Genomic DNA, 16,630 nt, shown 5'->3' on the forward strand with positions numbered 1-16,630 from the left:
AAGTAGAAAACTAAAAAACCCAAAAATTATTTTAGGTATCCCAAGATTCAGAGGTATTAACCTGGTGTACAGGTTCAGTACTTATCATTATAGTCACCAGTGACAAGTATGGATGTCTGTGGCTGCACCTGAAGTTGGATTAAGCATTCATCATTCCATTCTTTTAGTTGTAAAACATACATAACGTGAAGTTTACCATAAGAATAATTTTTAGGTGCATAATTCTGTGGTATTAAATGCATTCATAGTATTGCCCAACCATCAACCTTATACAGAAACACAAACACTGTTCAAGTTAAATAAAAAACTTTCTTCTCCAAGTCTCTGGTAATCCCTATTTTAGTTTCTGTCTCTAGGAATTTGTCTATTCCAGCTACCTTATAAAAGTGGAATCAAACAGTAGTTGTCCTTTTGTGTCTGACTTATCTTACCTACCATAATATTTTCAAAGGTCATCCATATTGTAATATAAGTCCAAATTTCATTCCTTTTTAAGACTTAGTAAAATTCCACTGTTTGGAATTTTATGCCACATTTTGTTTTTCTGTTCATCTCTTGATGGATATTTTGATTGTATCAGTCTTTTGGCTATTGTGGACATTGGTTTACAGATATCTGTTTGAGTCCCTGCTTTCAATTTTTTGGGGTATATGTCTGGAAATGGAATTTTTATATCTTTTGATAACTCTGTTTTAACTTTTTAAAGAACTGCCGGACTGTTTTCCACAGTTGCGTTATTCTTTTTCTTTCCTACCAGCAATACTCAGGAGTTCTAGTTTCTCCACATCCTGGCCAGCACTTCTTATTTTCTGTTTTTGTCGCTTGTTTTTTATAATAACTGTTTTTATAGCTGTGAAATGGTATCTTATTGCAGTTTTTAGTTGTATTTCCCTGATGATTAATGATGTCAAGCATCTTTTCATGTTCTTAATGGCCATTTGTAGAATTTTCTGTTTAAGACCATTGTACATTTTGTAATTCAATTGTTTGCTTCTTGTTGTTGAGTCATAGGAGTTCTTCATATATCCTGGATTTAATCTCTTATCAGATACATAATTTGCAAATATTTTCTCCCATTCCTTGGGTTGCCTTTTTACTCGCAGTACTGTCCTTTGATGTATAAAATTTTTAAAATTTTTATGAAATCCAGTTTACCTATTCTTTCTTTTGTTGCCCAGCAGCACTGCTTTCTCCTGAATATAGCTGAATCTGAGGATTAGCTATGATTTTTACTAGGGTCTGTTATTCTCAGCTCTTGGTTTTTGTACTGGCTGCAATTAAAAATTTGTAATCCACCTTGCCATTTGTATGGTGACCTTCTTTTATATGATTTCATTCAGGAAACTTGGGGGAAAATGACAAGAGATTGATTCTGCTTCTTCTGACAGGGCACTGATAATTAATGATGATAATCCTGGTGAATAGAAAAGAATCCAGGAAAAACAATATTTTGTAAGGGAGGATGGTGCGTACTTCGAATTTTCTGTTTTTTTTTGTTTGTTTGTTTGTTTTTTGTTTTTTAATTAGAAGTTACTTATGTTCATAAGAATGGTAAATATGAGGGCGCCTGGGTGGCTCAGTCATTAAGCGCCTGCCTTCTGCTCAGGTCATGATCCCAGCGTCCTGGAACCTAGCCCCACATTAGGCTCCCTGCTCGGTGGGAAGCCTGCCTCTCCCTCTCCCACTCCCCCTCCTTATATTCCCTCTCTCACTGTCTGTCTGTGTCAAGTAAATAAATAAAATGTTTAAAAAAAATGGCAAATATGGACATCTTCATAGATAATCACTTTTTTAAAAAATTGAAGTAGAGTTGACATACAATATTATATTACTTTCAGGTGTACAAACTATGATTCAGCAGTTACATACATTATGAAATGTTTACCATGTTATGTATATTTACTATCACCACACCAAGTGGTTCCAATATTATTGACTGTATTCTTACTGCCGTACTTTTCATCTCCATGATTTATTTATTTCATAACTGGTATTTTGATTTTTTAATCCCCTTCATCTATTTCACCTTTCCCCCCACCAGTTTGTTCTTTGTATTTATTAGTTTCTGTTTTTATTTTTATTGTTTTTTATTTTTGTATTTTTGTTTTGTATTTTTGTTTATGCTACATATAAGTGAGATCATGTGGTGTTTGTCTTTCTCTGACTTACTTACTTAGCCTAAGGCTAGGTTTTGGTATATACTTTTTTGCTAGTGTATGGAAACAACAGGTTTTTGTATATTAATTTTGTATTCTGCAACTTTGTGGAATTCATTTATTCTAATATTTTTTGTGGAATCTTTAGGGTTTTATATATATAGTATCATGTCTTATGCAAATAATGACAATTTTACTTCTTCCTTAACAATTTGGATACTTTTTCTTTTTGTGTGATTGCTGTGACTGGGTCTTCTAATACTGTATGTTGAATAAATGTGGTGAGAGTAGACATTTTTGTCTTGTTCCTGATCTTAGAGCAATAGCTTTCAGCTTTTCACCATAAGTATGATGTTAGCCATGGGTTTATCATATATGGCTTTATTATGTTGAAGTATATTTTCTCTGTTCCCACCTTTTGAGAGTGTTTTTTTTTGTTGTTTTTTTTTTTTTTTTAAGATTTTATTTATTTATTTGACAGAGAGAGAGAGATCCCAAGTATGCAGAGAGAGGGGTATACAGGCTGTCCGCCGAGCAGAGAGCCTGATGCGGGGCTCGATCCCAGTACTCGATCTCGGGACCCTGGGATCATGACCTGAGCCAAAGGCAGAGGCCTTAACCCACTGAGCCACCCAGGTGCCCCAACCTTTTGAGAGTTTTTATGATGAACAAATTTGGAATTTGTGAAATGCTGTTTTGGCGTCTTCTGAGATGATTGGATGATTTTATCTTTCGTTTGGTATATCATCTTGATTGATTTGTGGATGATGAGCCATCTTTGCATCTCTGGAATATTTCCTACCTGATTGTGGTGAATGAACCTTTTAATGTCTTGTTGAATTTGCATTGCTAGTATTTTGTTGAAGATTTTTGCAGCACCCGTGTTCATTGGGGATACTAGTATGTAATTTTTTTTTTTTTTTTTGGTAGTGTCTTTTTGATTTTGGTATCAGAGTAATGCTGGCCTTGTAGAATGAATTTGGAAGCATTCTTTCCTCTTTTTTTTGGATGAGTTAGAAAAGAATTGTGGGGTGCCTAGATGGCTCAGTTGGTTAAGTTTCTGACTCTTTTTTTTTTTTTTTAAAGATTTTATTTATTTATTCAACAGACAGATCACAAGTAGGCAGAGAGGCAGGCAGAGAGAGGGGGAAGCAATCTCCCTGCCGAGCAGAGAGCCCGGTGCGGGGCTCGATCCCAGGACCTCGAGACCACGACCCGAGCTGAAGGCAGAGGCCCAACCCACTGAACCACCCAGGCGCCCAAGATTTTATTTATTTATTTGAAAGAGATCACAAGTAGGTAGAGAAGCAGGCACAGAGAGAGAGGGGGGAAGCAAGTTCCCTGCTGAACAGAGAGCCTGATGCGGGGCTCGATCCCATGCGGGGATCATGACCTGAGCAGAAGGCAGAGGCTTTAACCCACTGAGCCTCCCAGGTGCCCTTAAGTTTCTGACTCTTAATTTGGCCTCAGTTCATGATCTCAGGGTTGTGCAGTTGGGCCCATGCTCAGTGCAGAGTCTGCTTGAGATTCTCTCTCTCCCTCTCCCTGTTCTTCTTTCCTCACTTGCATGCTTCTGGAACACGCTTTCTCTATCAAATACATAAATAAAAGAAATCTTTAGAAAAAAAGAAAAGGATTGATATTCATTTCTTTTTTCCCCCCACCTGGAGAGGGAGAGAGGGGCAGGCAGAGGGGAAGAAAGAGAATATTAAGCAGGCTCTATGCCCAGCAAGGAGCCTGTAGCCGGGCTCTATCTCAGGACCCTGAGATCATGATCTTAGCCAAAATCGAGAGTAGGATGCTTAACTGAAAGAGCAATTCAGGCACCCTGATACCTGATATTCATTGTTTTTTGAATGTTTGGTGGAATTCAGCAATGCAGCCATCTGGTTCTAGATTTTTTTTTTTTTTTTAAGATTTTTTTTAATTTAATCTGACACACAGTGAGAGAAGACAAGCGGAGGAACGGCAGTGGAGAGGGAGAAGCAGGCTCCCTGCTGAGCAGGGAGCCTTATAGGTGGGGGTGGGGTGGGGGTGGGGGAGTGGCTACTCTTGACCTAAGCCGAAGGCCAACGTTTACTTGAGTTAGCCACCCACCGGCCCCTAGACATTTTTTTTTTGGTGCAAGTTTTTTAAAATTACTGATTCAATTTCATTACTGGTTATCACTCTATTTAGAGTATCTGCTTTTTTTCTGATTAAGCCTTAGAAGATTGTATGTTTCTAGGAATTTATCTGTTTCTTTTGGTTTTCCAATTTGTTGCCATATAATTTTTTATAGTAGTCTCTTAAAAGTCTTTTGTATTTCTGTGGTGTCAGTTGTAACTTCTCTTTCATTTCTGATTTTGAGTCCTCTCTCTTAAGAAGTCTGGCAGATACTCACTTAATTTTGTTTATGTAAATGCATTTTTTGTGCATTGTACTATTACTTACAAATATGGGTTAATACTATGTGTATTCCCTTGTAAGTTGGTATTTTATTTTTTTCTAAATTATTTTCATTAACATATAATGTGTTATTTGCGCTAGAGGTGCAGGTCTGTGAATCATCAGTCTTACACATTTCACAGAACTCACCATAGCCCATACCCTCCCCAATGTCCATAACCCAACCACCCTATCCATACCCCTCCACCCCCCAGCATCTCTCAGTTTGTTTTGTGAGATTGAGTCTCCTATGGTTTTCTCCCTCCTGATCCCATCTTGTATGTTGGTATTTAAAAAAAACAAAAACAAAAAACCCTTAATATATCTTGGACAACTTTCCATGTTACTGTGAATTTTTATTTTAATTTTACAGATTTGTAATACTTTATAGTTGATTTAGCCAGTCCTTCATTGCTAAACATTTGGCTTGTCCTATTTTTTTGAGTTTTATAGAGAGTGCTTTAGTAAGTATCCTTGTAGATGTATCTTTGTACACTTGAACAAGTTTTTATGTTCCAGAAAGGTTTTATTTTTTTCCTGCAGATGTTATGGAAGCAAGTTCACAATTACCCAATGTTTAACCTCCTTATGGAAATTGACTCCTATATGTTTGCATGTGTGAATCAAACTGCTGTATATGAGGAGCTTGAAGATGAAACAAGAAGACTCTGTGATGTCAGACCTTTTCTTCCAGTTCTCAAATTAGTGACAAGAAGTTGTGACCCAGGGGAAAAATTAGACTCAAAAATTGGAGTCCTTATAGGAAAAGGTAACTTAAAAACTTATTGGTATGAATTCTTTACATATTTATGGTTGTATGTATAAACATGTAAGTATGATCAAAGACATTGCTTTGTAGAATGTGGCTCAAAGACCAATACTTATTTGTAAATTTATAACTAGTCTGAGATAAGGTGCATATAACAATTGAGAGTAAATGTTTATAAATTCCTGTAGCAATGTTATAACCTCTGGGACACTATGGTAATATGTTTTGTGTATCTTTTTTAGTGACTTATTTTTATTAGCCAGAGTATATGCCCTTTTTTTTGGCAGATTGGAAAGGAAAAAGTTGTCCCTTTGTCTCAGATAGTTTGAGAAGCCCTTTTCTAAGAGATACATCCTCCATTTCTTTTGAACTTCCTCTACACTATATACACAATTTATATAAAATTCTGTATATCAAGACTTTAAGCTAATTGAAAAGTTTCTGTCAATAACCCATATTACTGACAAATTTTAGTCCTTAACTAAAATTATCTTTAAGTAGAGATACCTTTGTAGGGAGTCAGGATATGTTATGTCCACATTATTCTTTGCAAATTAATTCCAGGGAGAATCGTGAGTAACAAAATGTGATAGAGTATCTTTGGCTATAATAATGTTAGGTATCACATGGGCCAATGGTATATCAATATCCTGCTTTAGACATGATACTAGAATTAAGTACTATGAGAGGTTTACTGCAGAGGAGGCTTGAAGTTTATTTATTTTGCAGTAGCAATTTTGTGTTGTTGTTTTCAGTTTTATTTTTTAAAAGACTTGAAATTGAAATACAAAACCAAACAAGCCACTGGAGGCTTTTGGATTTGGATTAGCCTCTTGTATTGACTAAATTCACTCTCAAAAGATAATATAGTACCATCCCATTTAATATTATAAGTATCTTCAAGATAACCTAGTATCATCCCCTCTAAGAACCATGTCCTGTAAGATTGCTTTCTTTGATCTTGACCTATAGTGATTCAGACTAACTAATGATTACAAGTGTAGGGCTACATTCTTCCCTCTGAGTGCTTAGAAGAAGAACAGAACTTTGTTGAATTACTGAATGACAGCCTATGTGTATTTCTTTCTCTTTTTTCTATGTATTTCTTTTTTCTTTCTTTTTCTTTTTTTTTTTTCTTTTTTTCAAGTAGGCTCCATGCTAGGGCCTACCAGTACCAGGCTTGAACTCAACAACACTGAGATCAAGACCTGAGCAGAGATCAAGAGTCAGATTGCTCACCAACTGGGCCACCCAAGTACCCAGACAGTATAGTACTTAAAAAGGTTTGATTACTTCAGAGGAGAGCTAGTTCGGTTTAGGAAATAATTTTTTGTTTCTTCAATAAGTTTGTAATTATTTACCATATAGGATTCATTCACCCACCCACCCAACCATCCATCACTCCTTCCTTCCTCCCTCCCTCCCTCCCTCCCTCCCTCCCTCCCTCCCTCTCTCTCTCCCTCTCTCCCTCTCCCTCCCACCCCCGCCTCTTATTTTTTATTTTTAAGTAATCTCCACACCCTCTGTGGGGCTTGAACTCACAACCCTGAGATCAAGAGTCACATGCTCCACTGACTGAGCCATCCAGGAGACCCCACAATTTTCTTATATATTAAGAAATATATAAGAGGGCTAGGGCTATTTGCTAGGGCTCCAAAGATTTTTTCAATAAACTTTAAATTCTCCAGTACAAAAAGTCTCTCCTTTGTTTGAATTGAAGAATATATGGGAAAGTAAAAAATAATAAATAATGACTTATAGTGTTATTGAAGACAAGAATATCCACTGTTAATATTGAGATATAGTTCTTTCCAAGTGGCTTTTTGTGTATGTGTCTCTGTGTGTATGAAATATATAGCTTTTAGGTTTCCCTGCTGATGGAAGGAAGTAGACTAGAACCACACTGATTGTTAAGGATTAAATATTTGATAACCCAAAAGATTAGCATCACAGAGAGAGCTAACTTTTGTCAGGATATAGATATCTTTCTGAGATGTATCATGTTTTCAAAATTTAGATCACTACACTATCTTCTAGTTGTGATCTTCAAAAAATACGGGCTCATTAGCCACTGTTATCTCTACATGAGCATGGCAGATTTAGCAAATAAAAATATACTAGATGCAAATATTACATGGGATATACTCAGTGATGAAAATCATTCATGGTTTATCTAATTCAAATAGAATTGGGCATGCTGTTTTTTGGTCTTTGTTTTTATTTGGCAACCCTGACTTTACCTTGCCACAGTGCAGGGGTCTTACGTATGTAATATATAAATTGAATTTTTCTTTCTATAAGCAGTGTAACCATATTTTGTTCTGTATCGTAAGGTTTATTATATGAAAACTTTTAATGAAATGTGCCCTGCAGTTTGAGTGATCAAGATGCAAACTCTGTTTTATATTAAACTGAACAGCTTATGGGTCACCTAGGTGGCTCAGTGGTTAAGCATCTGCCTTCGACTCAAGTCATGATATCAGGGTTCTGGGATCAAACTCTATGTTGGTTCCCTGCTTGGTGGGGAGCCTGCTTCTCCCTCTACCACTGCGCTCTCCATGCTTGTGCTTGCTCTCTCTCTCTGTCAAATAAATAAATAAAATCTTAAAAAAAATAAAATGAACAGTTTATAAATGCTTAAAAATAAACTGTACTTTAGATTTTCAGCATATCTAGAAAACCTGATGTTAATGATCATATACACAGATTCAAGTGTTAACATGCATTTAGGAAGTTTTGAGTAAGTCTGTTATAATATTTTGGAATGAATTTTCACTTTAAGTACCTAAGAAGTCCGTTTTCGCAGTTGCTAATTTGTATGTGATGACTATAACCGGGGCTTGGTGAGGTCATGCCTCCTGGTAAAACAATAAACAATTATTTTAGTTTAACTTCAGGAATGAGTTTGCTGCCTTCTCCTCCCCAAAGAAAACAATGGAACCTTTACAGATGTTATTGCCCTGGTGGGTCTAAAAATACCTTTTCCTTCATGATGATGTATCTCATTTTATTTTTTAATGTTTATTATAAATAATTATTTACAGAGCTTCTATTTGTCTTCTGATTATGCTCTGTGGTGAAGGTCACCCCTTCAAATGCCCATTAAATTTGACCAGAGGATTTTGTCAGCATCCTGAAAAAAAAATTTTGAAAACTCCCTTATTTTTCCCCTGACCTATCTTAAGTTGTGGTATATTTTAAAGTGACTGCAGGATTTTAACAGTATCTTTAATGTGAAGAAAATATTCATGCAATACCTTTTTTAAGATTTTATTTATTTATGTGGTAGAGAGAGAGAGAGTGAGCACGCGTGTTTGCACTATCAAGGGAAGTGACAGGCAAAGGAAGCAGGCTCCCTCTTGGGAGCCAGACATGGGGCTCAATCCCAGATCCCAGGACTCCGGGATCATGAGCTAAAGGCAGGTAAGTAACTGACTGAGCCACCCAGGTGCCCCCACTCAGTGCTTTTTTTATGTGAAAAAATTATATTTGGGACACCTGGGTGCTTAGTCGGTTAAACATCTCACTATTGATCTCAGCTCAGGTCTTGATCTCAGGGTTGTGAGTTCAAGCCCTGAGTTGGACTCCATGCCGGGTGGGATGCCTATTTAAAAAAAGAATTATACTTGACTGTAAATGATATAATATTCTTATCTTGAAATTTAAGGCTTGGTATCAAATTTTCTTACCAGAAGACATGTAGAAATTAAGGTTAAAATTAAATTACTTAACCTAATTGTTTTATTTATTTATTTTTAAAGTAATCTCTACATCCATTCTGGGGCTTGAACTCTCAACCCGGAGATTAAGAGTTGCATGCTCTTCCAACTGAACTAACTAGGCATCCCGCTAATTTCTTATTTTTGGCAAAATGTCTGTTTTTTTTTTTTTTTCTAAAGATTTTATTTATTTATTTGAGAGACAGAGATCACAAGCAGGCAGAGAGACAGGCAGAGAGAGAGGGGGAAACAGGCTCCCCGCGGAGCAGAGAGCTCGATTCGGGGCTCGACCCCAGGACCCTGGGACCATGACCCGAGCTGAAGTCAGAGGCTTTAACCCACTGAGCTACCCAGGTGCCCCAAAGTGTCTATTTTTAAGAACTCTTTATAGTGGTTTCTAAATTCAAGTTTTATTTTTTATTTATTTTTTAAAAGCAGATTCTCAGATTGGAATTCAGTGAGTGGGATGAATTAAAGAAATCTATACTCTTCAGATGGTTCTAACAGCTATGTGAGCAGAGTTCCTTATTTACAATATATTGAAAAAGTTACCAAAGCAGTAGCAATTGCAGTTCAACAGTATGTATCAAATGTTTTAAATTGGGACTACAGCAGTGAGCTTGGGTCTTTGCTTGGAGCTCACAATGCTGTGGGAAATATGGATCAGTAAATAGACAATTACAATACAGTGTGTAAACTGCTATAAGTCAAAGAGGTAAAATCAACTGAGTGAGAGAGGGTTGGCTTTATAGAAGACACACAACTAAACTGAGCCTTCAGTGCTGATGAGGAGTTGAGCAGGTAGGAGTTAGAAGGATAATCGAATGGGAATGGCACGTGTGAAGAATGGCCTATTCACGGAATAGAAGTAATTGGTTATGGTTTGTGTAAAGGGATAACTAGGACAAATAGGAAGATGAGAGAGGCAACCAGCTTCAGAGTATGTGGAGCCATTCAGGCCATATGAAAAATTAGAGACTGATTCCTAAAAGCAATTGGGAAGTATCAAAAGGATTTAAATGGTGGAGTAACATGATCAGATTATATGTGTAAAGATGATTCACATTGTAAAATAGAGAATGAATCAGAGAGATTAAGACTGGGAATAGAGAAGTTAGTGAAAACTGATGTGGTAACCCAAGGGAGGGATGGTGATGGCCAGGATTAAATTAATGACTGCAGGAACTAGAAGAGTAGACAGAGTTGAGGAACATTTAGAATGTGGATTAGACATGACTTTTGTAGATAAAGGGAGATAAAGAGTTTGATTTTTGTTAGATGTATTAGGTACTCATTTTTCTTTCCTTACCTGTAATACCTATGTCTGTGGGTAGAAGTACTTTCAGCAGTGCTGGGGAAAAATCTCCAAAGTGCCTCGGCTAGTTTGTGTTAAGTTACATTTCCTTCATAGCTGATTTAGAGTATGTATTTCCATTCCAAATGTAAAACTCTCCAGGAAGTCACAATGTACCCTCAGGATTTTAACTTTGCTGCATTATGCAACTTAAACATTTTTATTTTTCTGTATTTAATGCCACAATTGATTCTAATATTTATTTAGTAAAGATTTTTATTTGAGGGGGAGGGGCAGAACAAGATGGAGAAAGAGTTTTTTTTTTCCTTTAAAGTTTTTTTTTTTTTTTAAAGATTTTATTTATTTATTTGAGAGAGAGAGAGCATGAGAGGGGAGAAGGTCAGAGGGAGAAGCAGACTCCCTGCAGAGCTGGGAGCCTGATGTGGGACCCGATCCCAGGACTCCAGGATCATGACCTGAGCCTAACCCACTGAGCCACCCAGGCGCCCTTCTTTAAAGGTGTTTTATTCATTTGGGATAGAGAGGGAGAGAGAGAACAAGCACAAGCTAGGGGAGAGGCAGAGGGAGAAGGAGAAGCAGACTCCCCGCTGAACTGGGAGCTGACATGGGGCTCAATCCCAGGACCTGGGGATCATGACCCAAGCCGAAGGCAGATACTTAACCATCTGAGCTACCCAGGCACCCCAGGGAGAAAGAGTCTTGAGCAGACTCTGTGCTGAGTACAGAGACAGATGTAGGGCTCGATCTCACGACCCTGAGATCATGACCTCAGCCAAAACCAAGCATTGGACACTTGGCCGACTGAGCCCCCCCAGGAACACCTAAACAGCACTTTAGAAGAATGAGAGAGCTGGCACTGAAAAGTCTCCTCAATACATGCACAGGATTGATGTAGTTTTGGGGTGTTGCTGGGATTTAGAGCACACAGCCAAGAAAGAATTCTTGAGACATCTTCGGTGCAAAAAGTGGTTTTATTAAAGCATGGGGACAGGACCTGTGGGCAGAAAGAGGGGCGCTGGGATCATGAGGTGTGGCCAGTCTGAATAATCTTTAAATTAAAATGTTTGCCAATCTCACCATTAATTTTTATATGTAATGTACATATAAAAATTTCTGCATGTTCATTTATTATAGATTTCAGGGATTATTTTTTATTTTATTAAAACAATTTTTTTTAATTTGACACAGAGAGATCACAAGTAGGCAGAGGCAGAGCAGCAGGCAGAGAGAAAGCCTGATGCAGGGCTTGATCCCAGGACCCTGAGGTTCATGACCTGAGCTGAAGGCAGAGGCTTAACACACTGAGCCACCCAGGCACCCCAAAATTAATTTATTAAGATAATGATAATTTTATGAAAAAGTTGCTATATTTAGTTGTTTTGATGGTAGAAGTGGTCATAATTAAGTACAACAAAGAATAATTTTATGAGATTTTTGATTAATTGATACACTGTAACTGTTGTTAAAATTACAGTGAATTGGAAGTTTAATCTATAAAATTTAAATTTACTAAGTTTTAATTTAAGTAATAGCTTATATTTTAAGTTCATTAACTTAAAAGTTTTCAGATTCTTAGGTTTTCTCAGATATAGTAAATGTGACTTACTTGGTTTGTAAAGAAAAACTGGATATTTTGTATGTGGTTTTAAAGTGTGTACTATTTCAGTGATTACCTTTAAAAAACTCATACCCAATTGCATTTCTTTAAAGGTTTAAAGTTTATCTTCTTTAGAAATCTAATTATGTTCATCTTCTGTACATGAAATTTGTTACTTTTTCTGGATGTTCTTTTGATCTTTCATCATATTTTCCTGCCCAGTTTTATTTGCGTGATAAAAACCAAATATCCAATATATTTGGTTGCATATATTTTGTATTCTCTTGTATTATTATTAGCTACTCAGAATGACACTTTAAAAAAATTTGTTTAGGTCTACATGAATTTGATGCACTGAAGGATCCCGAAGTGAATGAGTTCCGAATAAAAATGCGCAAATTCAGTGAGGAAAAGATTCAGTCGCTTGTGGGATTGTCTTGGATGGATTGGCTAAAGCAGACATACCCACCAGAACATGAACCATCGGTCCTTGAAAACTTAGAAGATAAACTTTATGGAGGAAAGCTCATTGTGGCTGTTCATTTTGAAAATTGTCAGGTAGTGTTATGTTATTTTAAGAAATACATTGTAATAAATCTGTGATTTTTACCTGAATGCAACACCAATCGTAGAGGAGATAGCTGGTAAATTTTATTAAAAAGAGCATTTTTAGATTTAAAGATGGAAATTTAGAATTACGTATAACAAATGACACATCTTTTGCACATATGATTTTGTGATACAGTAATATATTAGTCTAGATCGGGGTTGGGAAACTGTAGTTTTTGAATGGTATGTATGTATTTATTTATTTTTTAGAAGTCATTTTTATTTCACTATTTCTAAACTTTATTTAAAATCAATTAACCATATAGTGTATTATTAGTTTCTGGTTTTTATATTTTAAAGGGATGTTAAAACACTCAAGGAATTTTTAAAAGATCGAAGGAGAAAGGAAGAGAGAGAGAGAGGAAGGAAGGGAGGGAAGGAAGGAGAGAGGAATGGGACACAGACTCATGGGTTGTCAGCAAAGCCTGGTTCTTCACAGAAAAAAATTGCCAATCCCAGTCTAGATAATGTTCTTTAGTGTAGATATTTTATTTTCTTATTTGATTTTTCTGTTGCCCTTGAAATGAAAGGTTTGATCAAATGATCTCTTTTTTCTCATATTCTTATATATGCATTTCATGGTGATATGGAAATGGGCATTATATTAGAGTATATTTACAGCTAATCCATACCTGAATGGTCACAGCTATTTTACAAACCAGATTATGAGACTGCCTTTGTATCTAGTCTGGTCATTTTATCATCTAGGATCTGGATTTAGAATTAGGGTAGGCGTTCAAGGATATTTTGTGGTGTTCTTCAGTTACTGTGGTAACAACAACAGAAACCATTTCAGTAGCCATTCTGTATTGAGCACTTTACCATGCCAAGAACTATGAAAGGTATATATTTTTTAAGTATATTCTCCACTTTTAAAACAACTATAGGGGCGCCTGGATGGCTCAGTGGGTTAAGCCTCTCCTTCAGCTCAGGTCATGATCTCAGGGTCCTGGGATCAAGCCCTACATCGGGCTCTCTGCTCAGCAGGGAGCTTGTTCTCCCCACCCCCCGTCTCTCTGCCTGCCTTTCTACCTACTTGTGATTGCTCTCTCTCTCTCTCTCTCTCTGTCAAATAAATAAATAAATAAATAAAATCCTTTAAAAATCCTGTAAAATGTTATCATCCCCATTTTACAATGAAGAAAATGAAAGGGAGAGAAGGTTTTTTCCTTTCTTTTTCTTTCTTTTCTTTCTCTCTCTCTCTGTTTCTTTGTTTCTTGTTTCTTTCTTTCGTGCCAGGTCTCACATCTTATAGCTGGTCTGTGGTAGAGACAGGATTTTATCCAGGTGTTTCAGTTTTATTCAGTTTTGCCTCCTATCCAACAATATGTTTCTAAATAATTGTAAGAACAAATACAAAAGAAGGAAAGAGCCGGCTGGCCTTCTGGCATTTTATGAAGGAGATTTATCTAGCTTAAAAGTTTTTTTTGTTGCTCTCTCCCGAGATATGTTGAGACTAAAGTTAGTTTAAATCAAGATTTGGATATTACAATGTATCAAGATCAAATTTGAAATATGATTTAGGGAATTCTGTGGTGTTGGAAGAGATGGAATGAAGAATTTTACCACTAAAAGGTGACTAGAATTCAACTTGAAAACACTGGCTCAGGGCGATTTGCCCTTCTAGGTCGGTCTGCATTTCAGTGCATATGGGTCAGTTCTCTACTGGATATACATATTTTTCAGTAATCATCATTGTAACAAAGTATATGTGAAAAGTTTTGAAATGAGAAGAAAAATGGAGATATTGTGAAATCTACTGGATTCCAAGCAATCATAGAATTTTTTCCCAAATTCTTTTATTTACTTCTAGTTTTTTAAAAAAGTTATTTTAGGGCCACCTGGGTGGCTCAGCAGGATAAGCCTCTGCCTTTGGCTCTGGTCATGATTCCAGGGTCCTGGGATTGAGCCCTGCATTGGGCTCTCTGCTCAGCAGGGAGCCTGCTTCCCCTGCTCTGTGCCTGCCTCTCTGCCTACTGTGATCTCTTTTTCTGTCATAAATAAATAAAATCTTAATGTTATTTTAATCACCTAGTTGTCAGCAAGAAAAGTACACTCCTAATCCCTGTCACCTGTTTCACCCATCCACCTACCCATCTCCACTCTGGTAACGATCAGTTTGTTTTCTGTAAAGATTTTCTTTCTTGGTTTGTCTCTCTCTGTGGGTTTCTTTGAGTCTAAAATAAGTGTCCTATAGGCAGCGTATAGATGGGTCCTGTTTTTTTAATCCACTCTGTCATCCTGTGTCTTTCGATTAGAGTGTTTAGTCCATTTATATTCAATGCAGTCATATATGTATATATATGTATATTGCCATATTATTGTTACCTGCTTTGTGGTTGTTAATGAAGATTTTTTCTGACCCTTTCTTGTCTTTCTATCTTTCATGGTTTTCTTATTTTCTTTAGTGATACAGTTGGATTTCTTTCTCTTTTATTCTTTGCATATTTATTAGTGGCTTTTGATTTGTGTTGCCATTAGGTTTGTGTATAACCACTTCTGCATATGGCCATCTATATTAAGTTAATGGTTATTTAGGTTTTAACCCATTTTTTACTACTCTCCTTCCCATGTTTTAGGTATGTGTTGTCATATTACATCCTTTGGTTTTGTGAGTTCCTTGACTGATACTTTACAAAAATACTCATTACTGTTTTTGTGTTTCCTACCTTCATACTTTCACTTTTGGTCTTTCTTTTCGACTGAAAGAGTCCTATGTTTAATATTGCTGGTTTAATGGTCACTAACTCCTTTGTTTTTCTTTGTATGAGAAACTCTTTATCTCTCCTTTTTTTTTAAAGATCTTTTAAAGATTATTTATTTATTTGACAGAGAGAGAGAGAGAGAGAGAGAGCGGGAGCTTACAAGTAGGAATAGTGAGAGGGGGAAGCAGGCTCCCAGCTGAGCAAATAACCTGATGCGGGGCTCGATCCTGGGACCCTGAGACCATGACCTGAGCTAAAGGCAGAGGCTTAACCCACTGACCCACCTGGGCACCCTTTTATCTCTCCTTTTATTCTCAGTGATAGCCTTGCTAGATAGAGTATTCTTTACTGCAGTTTTTTTTCCCATTCAGCACTTTGAATAGATCATTCCACTCCTTTTGGCTTGCAAAGTTTCTGCTGAAAAAATGGGCTTATAGCCTTATGGGGTTTCTTTCATATGTAACTTACTTCTTTTGTCTTTCTGTTTTTTTTTTTTTTTTTTTTTTTAAGATTTATTTATTTGGTCAAGAGAGGAAACACAAGCAGGGGGAGTGGTAGAGGGAGAAGTGGGTTTCCCACTGAGCAGGGAGCCTGATGCAGGGCTTTATCCCAGGACCCTGGATCATGACCTGAGCTGAAGGCAGACGCTTAACAACTGAGCAACCCAGGCGCCCTTTCTGCTCTTAATATTTTTTATTTATTCCTATATTTTGCCATTTTAATTGTAACATGTCTTTGTGTGGGGCTGCTTTTGTTGATTTTGTTGGGGGCTCTCTGTGCATTCTTCATCTGGGTATCTTCCCTTCCCCAAAGTAGGGAAGTTTTCAGCTCTTATTTCTTCAGATGAATTCTCTACCCCTTTTCCCTGTCTTTTTCTGGGAGTCCTATAATGTGAGTGTTACTGCTTTTGGTGGAAGTATTGTGTTCCCTAAGTCTGTTACTGTTTTGTACTTGTTCCCTAAGTACTTTTTTCTCTCTTGTTCATCTTGATTACCTTCTGTTACTCTGTCTCCTAGGCTATTAATTCGTTCCTCTGCTTCTTCCAGCCTGATGTTCATACCATCAAACATGTTTCTTATTTTATTTATTGAGCCTTTTAGCTCTGCCATGTTTTTCTTATTCTCTGTGTTAATGGTCTCACTGATGTCCTCTACTTTTTTTTTCTAAAGCCCAGTTAGTATCCTTAATGATCATTGCTTTAAATTCTCCGTTAGGCATTTTATTTATATTTGTCTTGCTTATATCTCTGGTCTTGGTCTTGGTCTGTTCCTTCATTTGGGACAAATTCCTCTGTCTTCTCATTTTGTCTCTGTGCTTATTTCTCCATGTGTTA

The 16,630-nt window shown here is 36.8% G+C and overlaps 1 protein-coding gene across 1 annotated transcript in view; it reads left to right on the plus strand.

Moving 5' to 3' along the window:
- Positions 1-16,630, plus strand: part of PIK3CB (phosphatidylinositol-4,5-bisphosphate 3-kinase catalytic subunit beta) — a 198,878-nt gene that overhangs the window by 81,539 nt on the left and 100,709 nt on the right. Inside the window, exons 3-4 of the mRNA XM_032869583.1 lie at positions 5,127-5,352; positions 12,318-12,541. Coding sequence (XP_032725474.1) covers positions 5,127-5,352; positions 12,318-12,541 — 450 coding nt within the window. The remainder of the gene's footprint in view (positions 1-5,126; positions 5,353-12,317; positions 12,542-16,630) is intronic.

Source organism: Lontra canadensis, unplaced genomic scaffold, assembly GCF_010015895.1.
Source record: "Lontra canadensis isolate GAN:19392208 unplaced genomic scaffold, GSC_riverotter_1.0 scaffold38, whole genome shotgun sequence".
NCBI classification, from domain to species: domain Eukaryota; kingdom Metazoa; phylum Chordata; class Mammalia; order Carnivora; family Mustelidae; genus Lontra; species Lontra canadensis.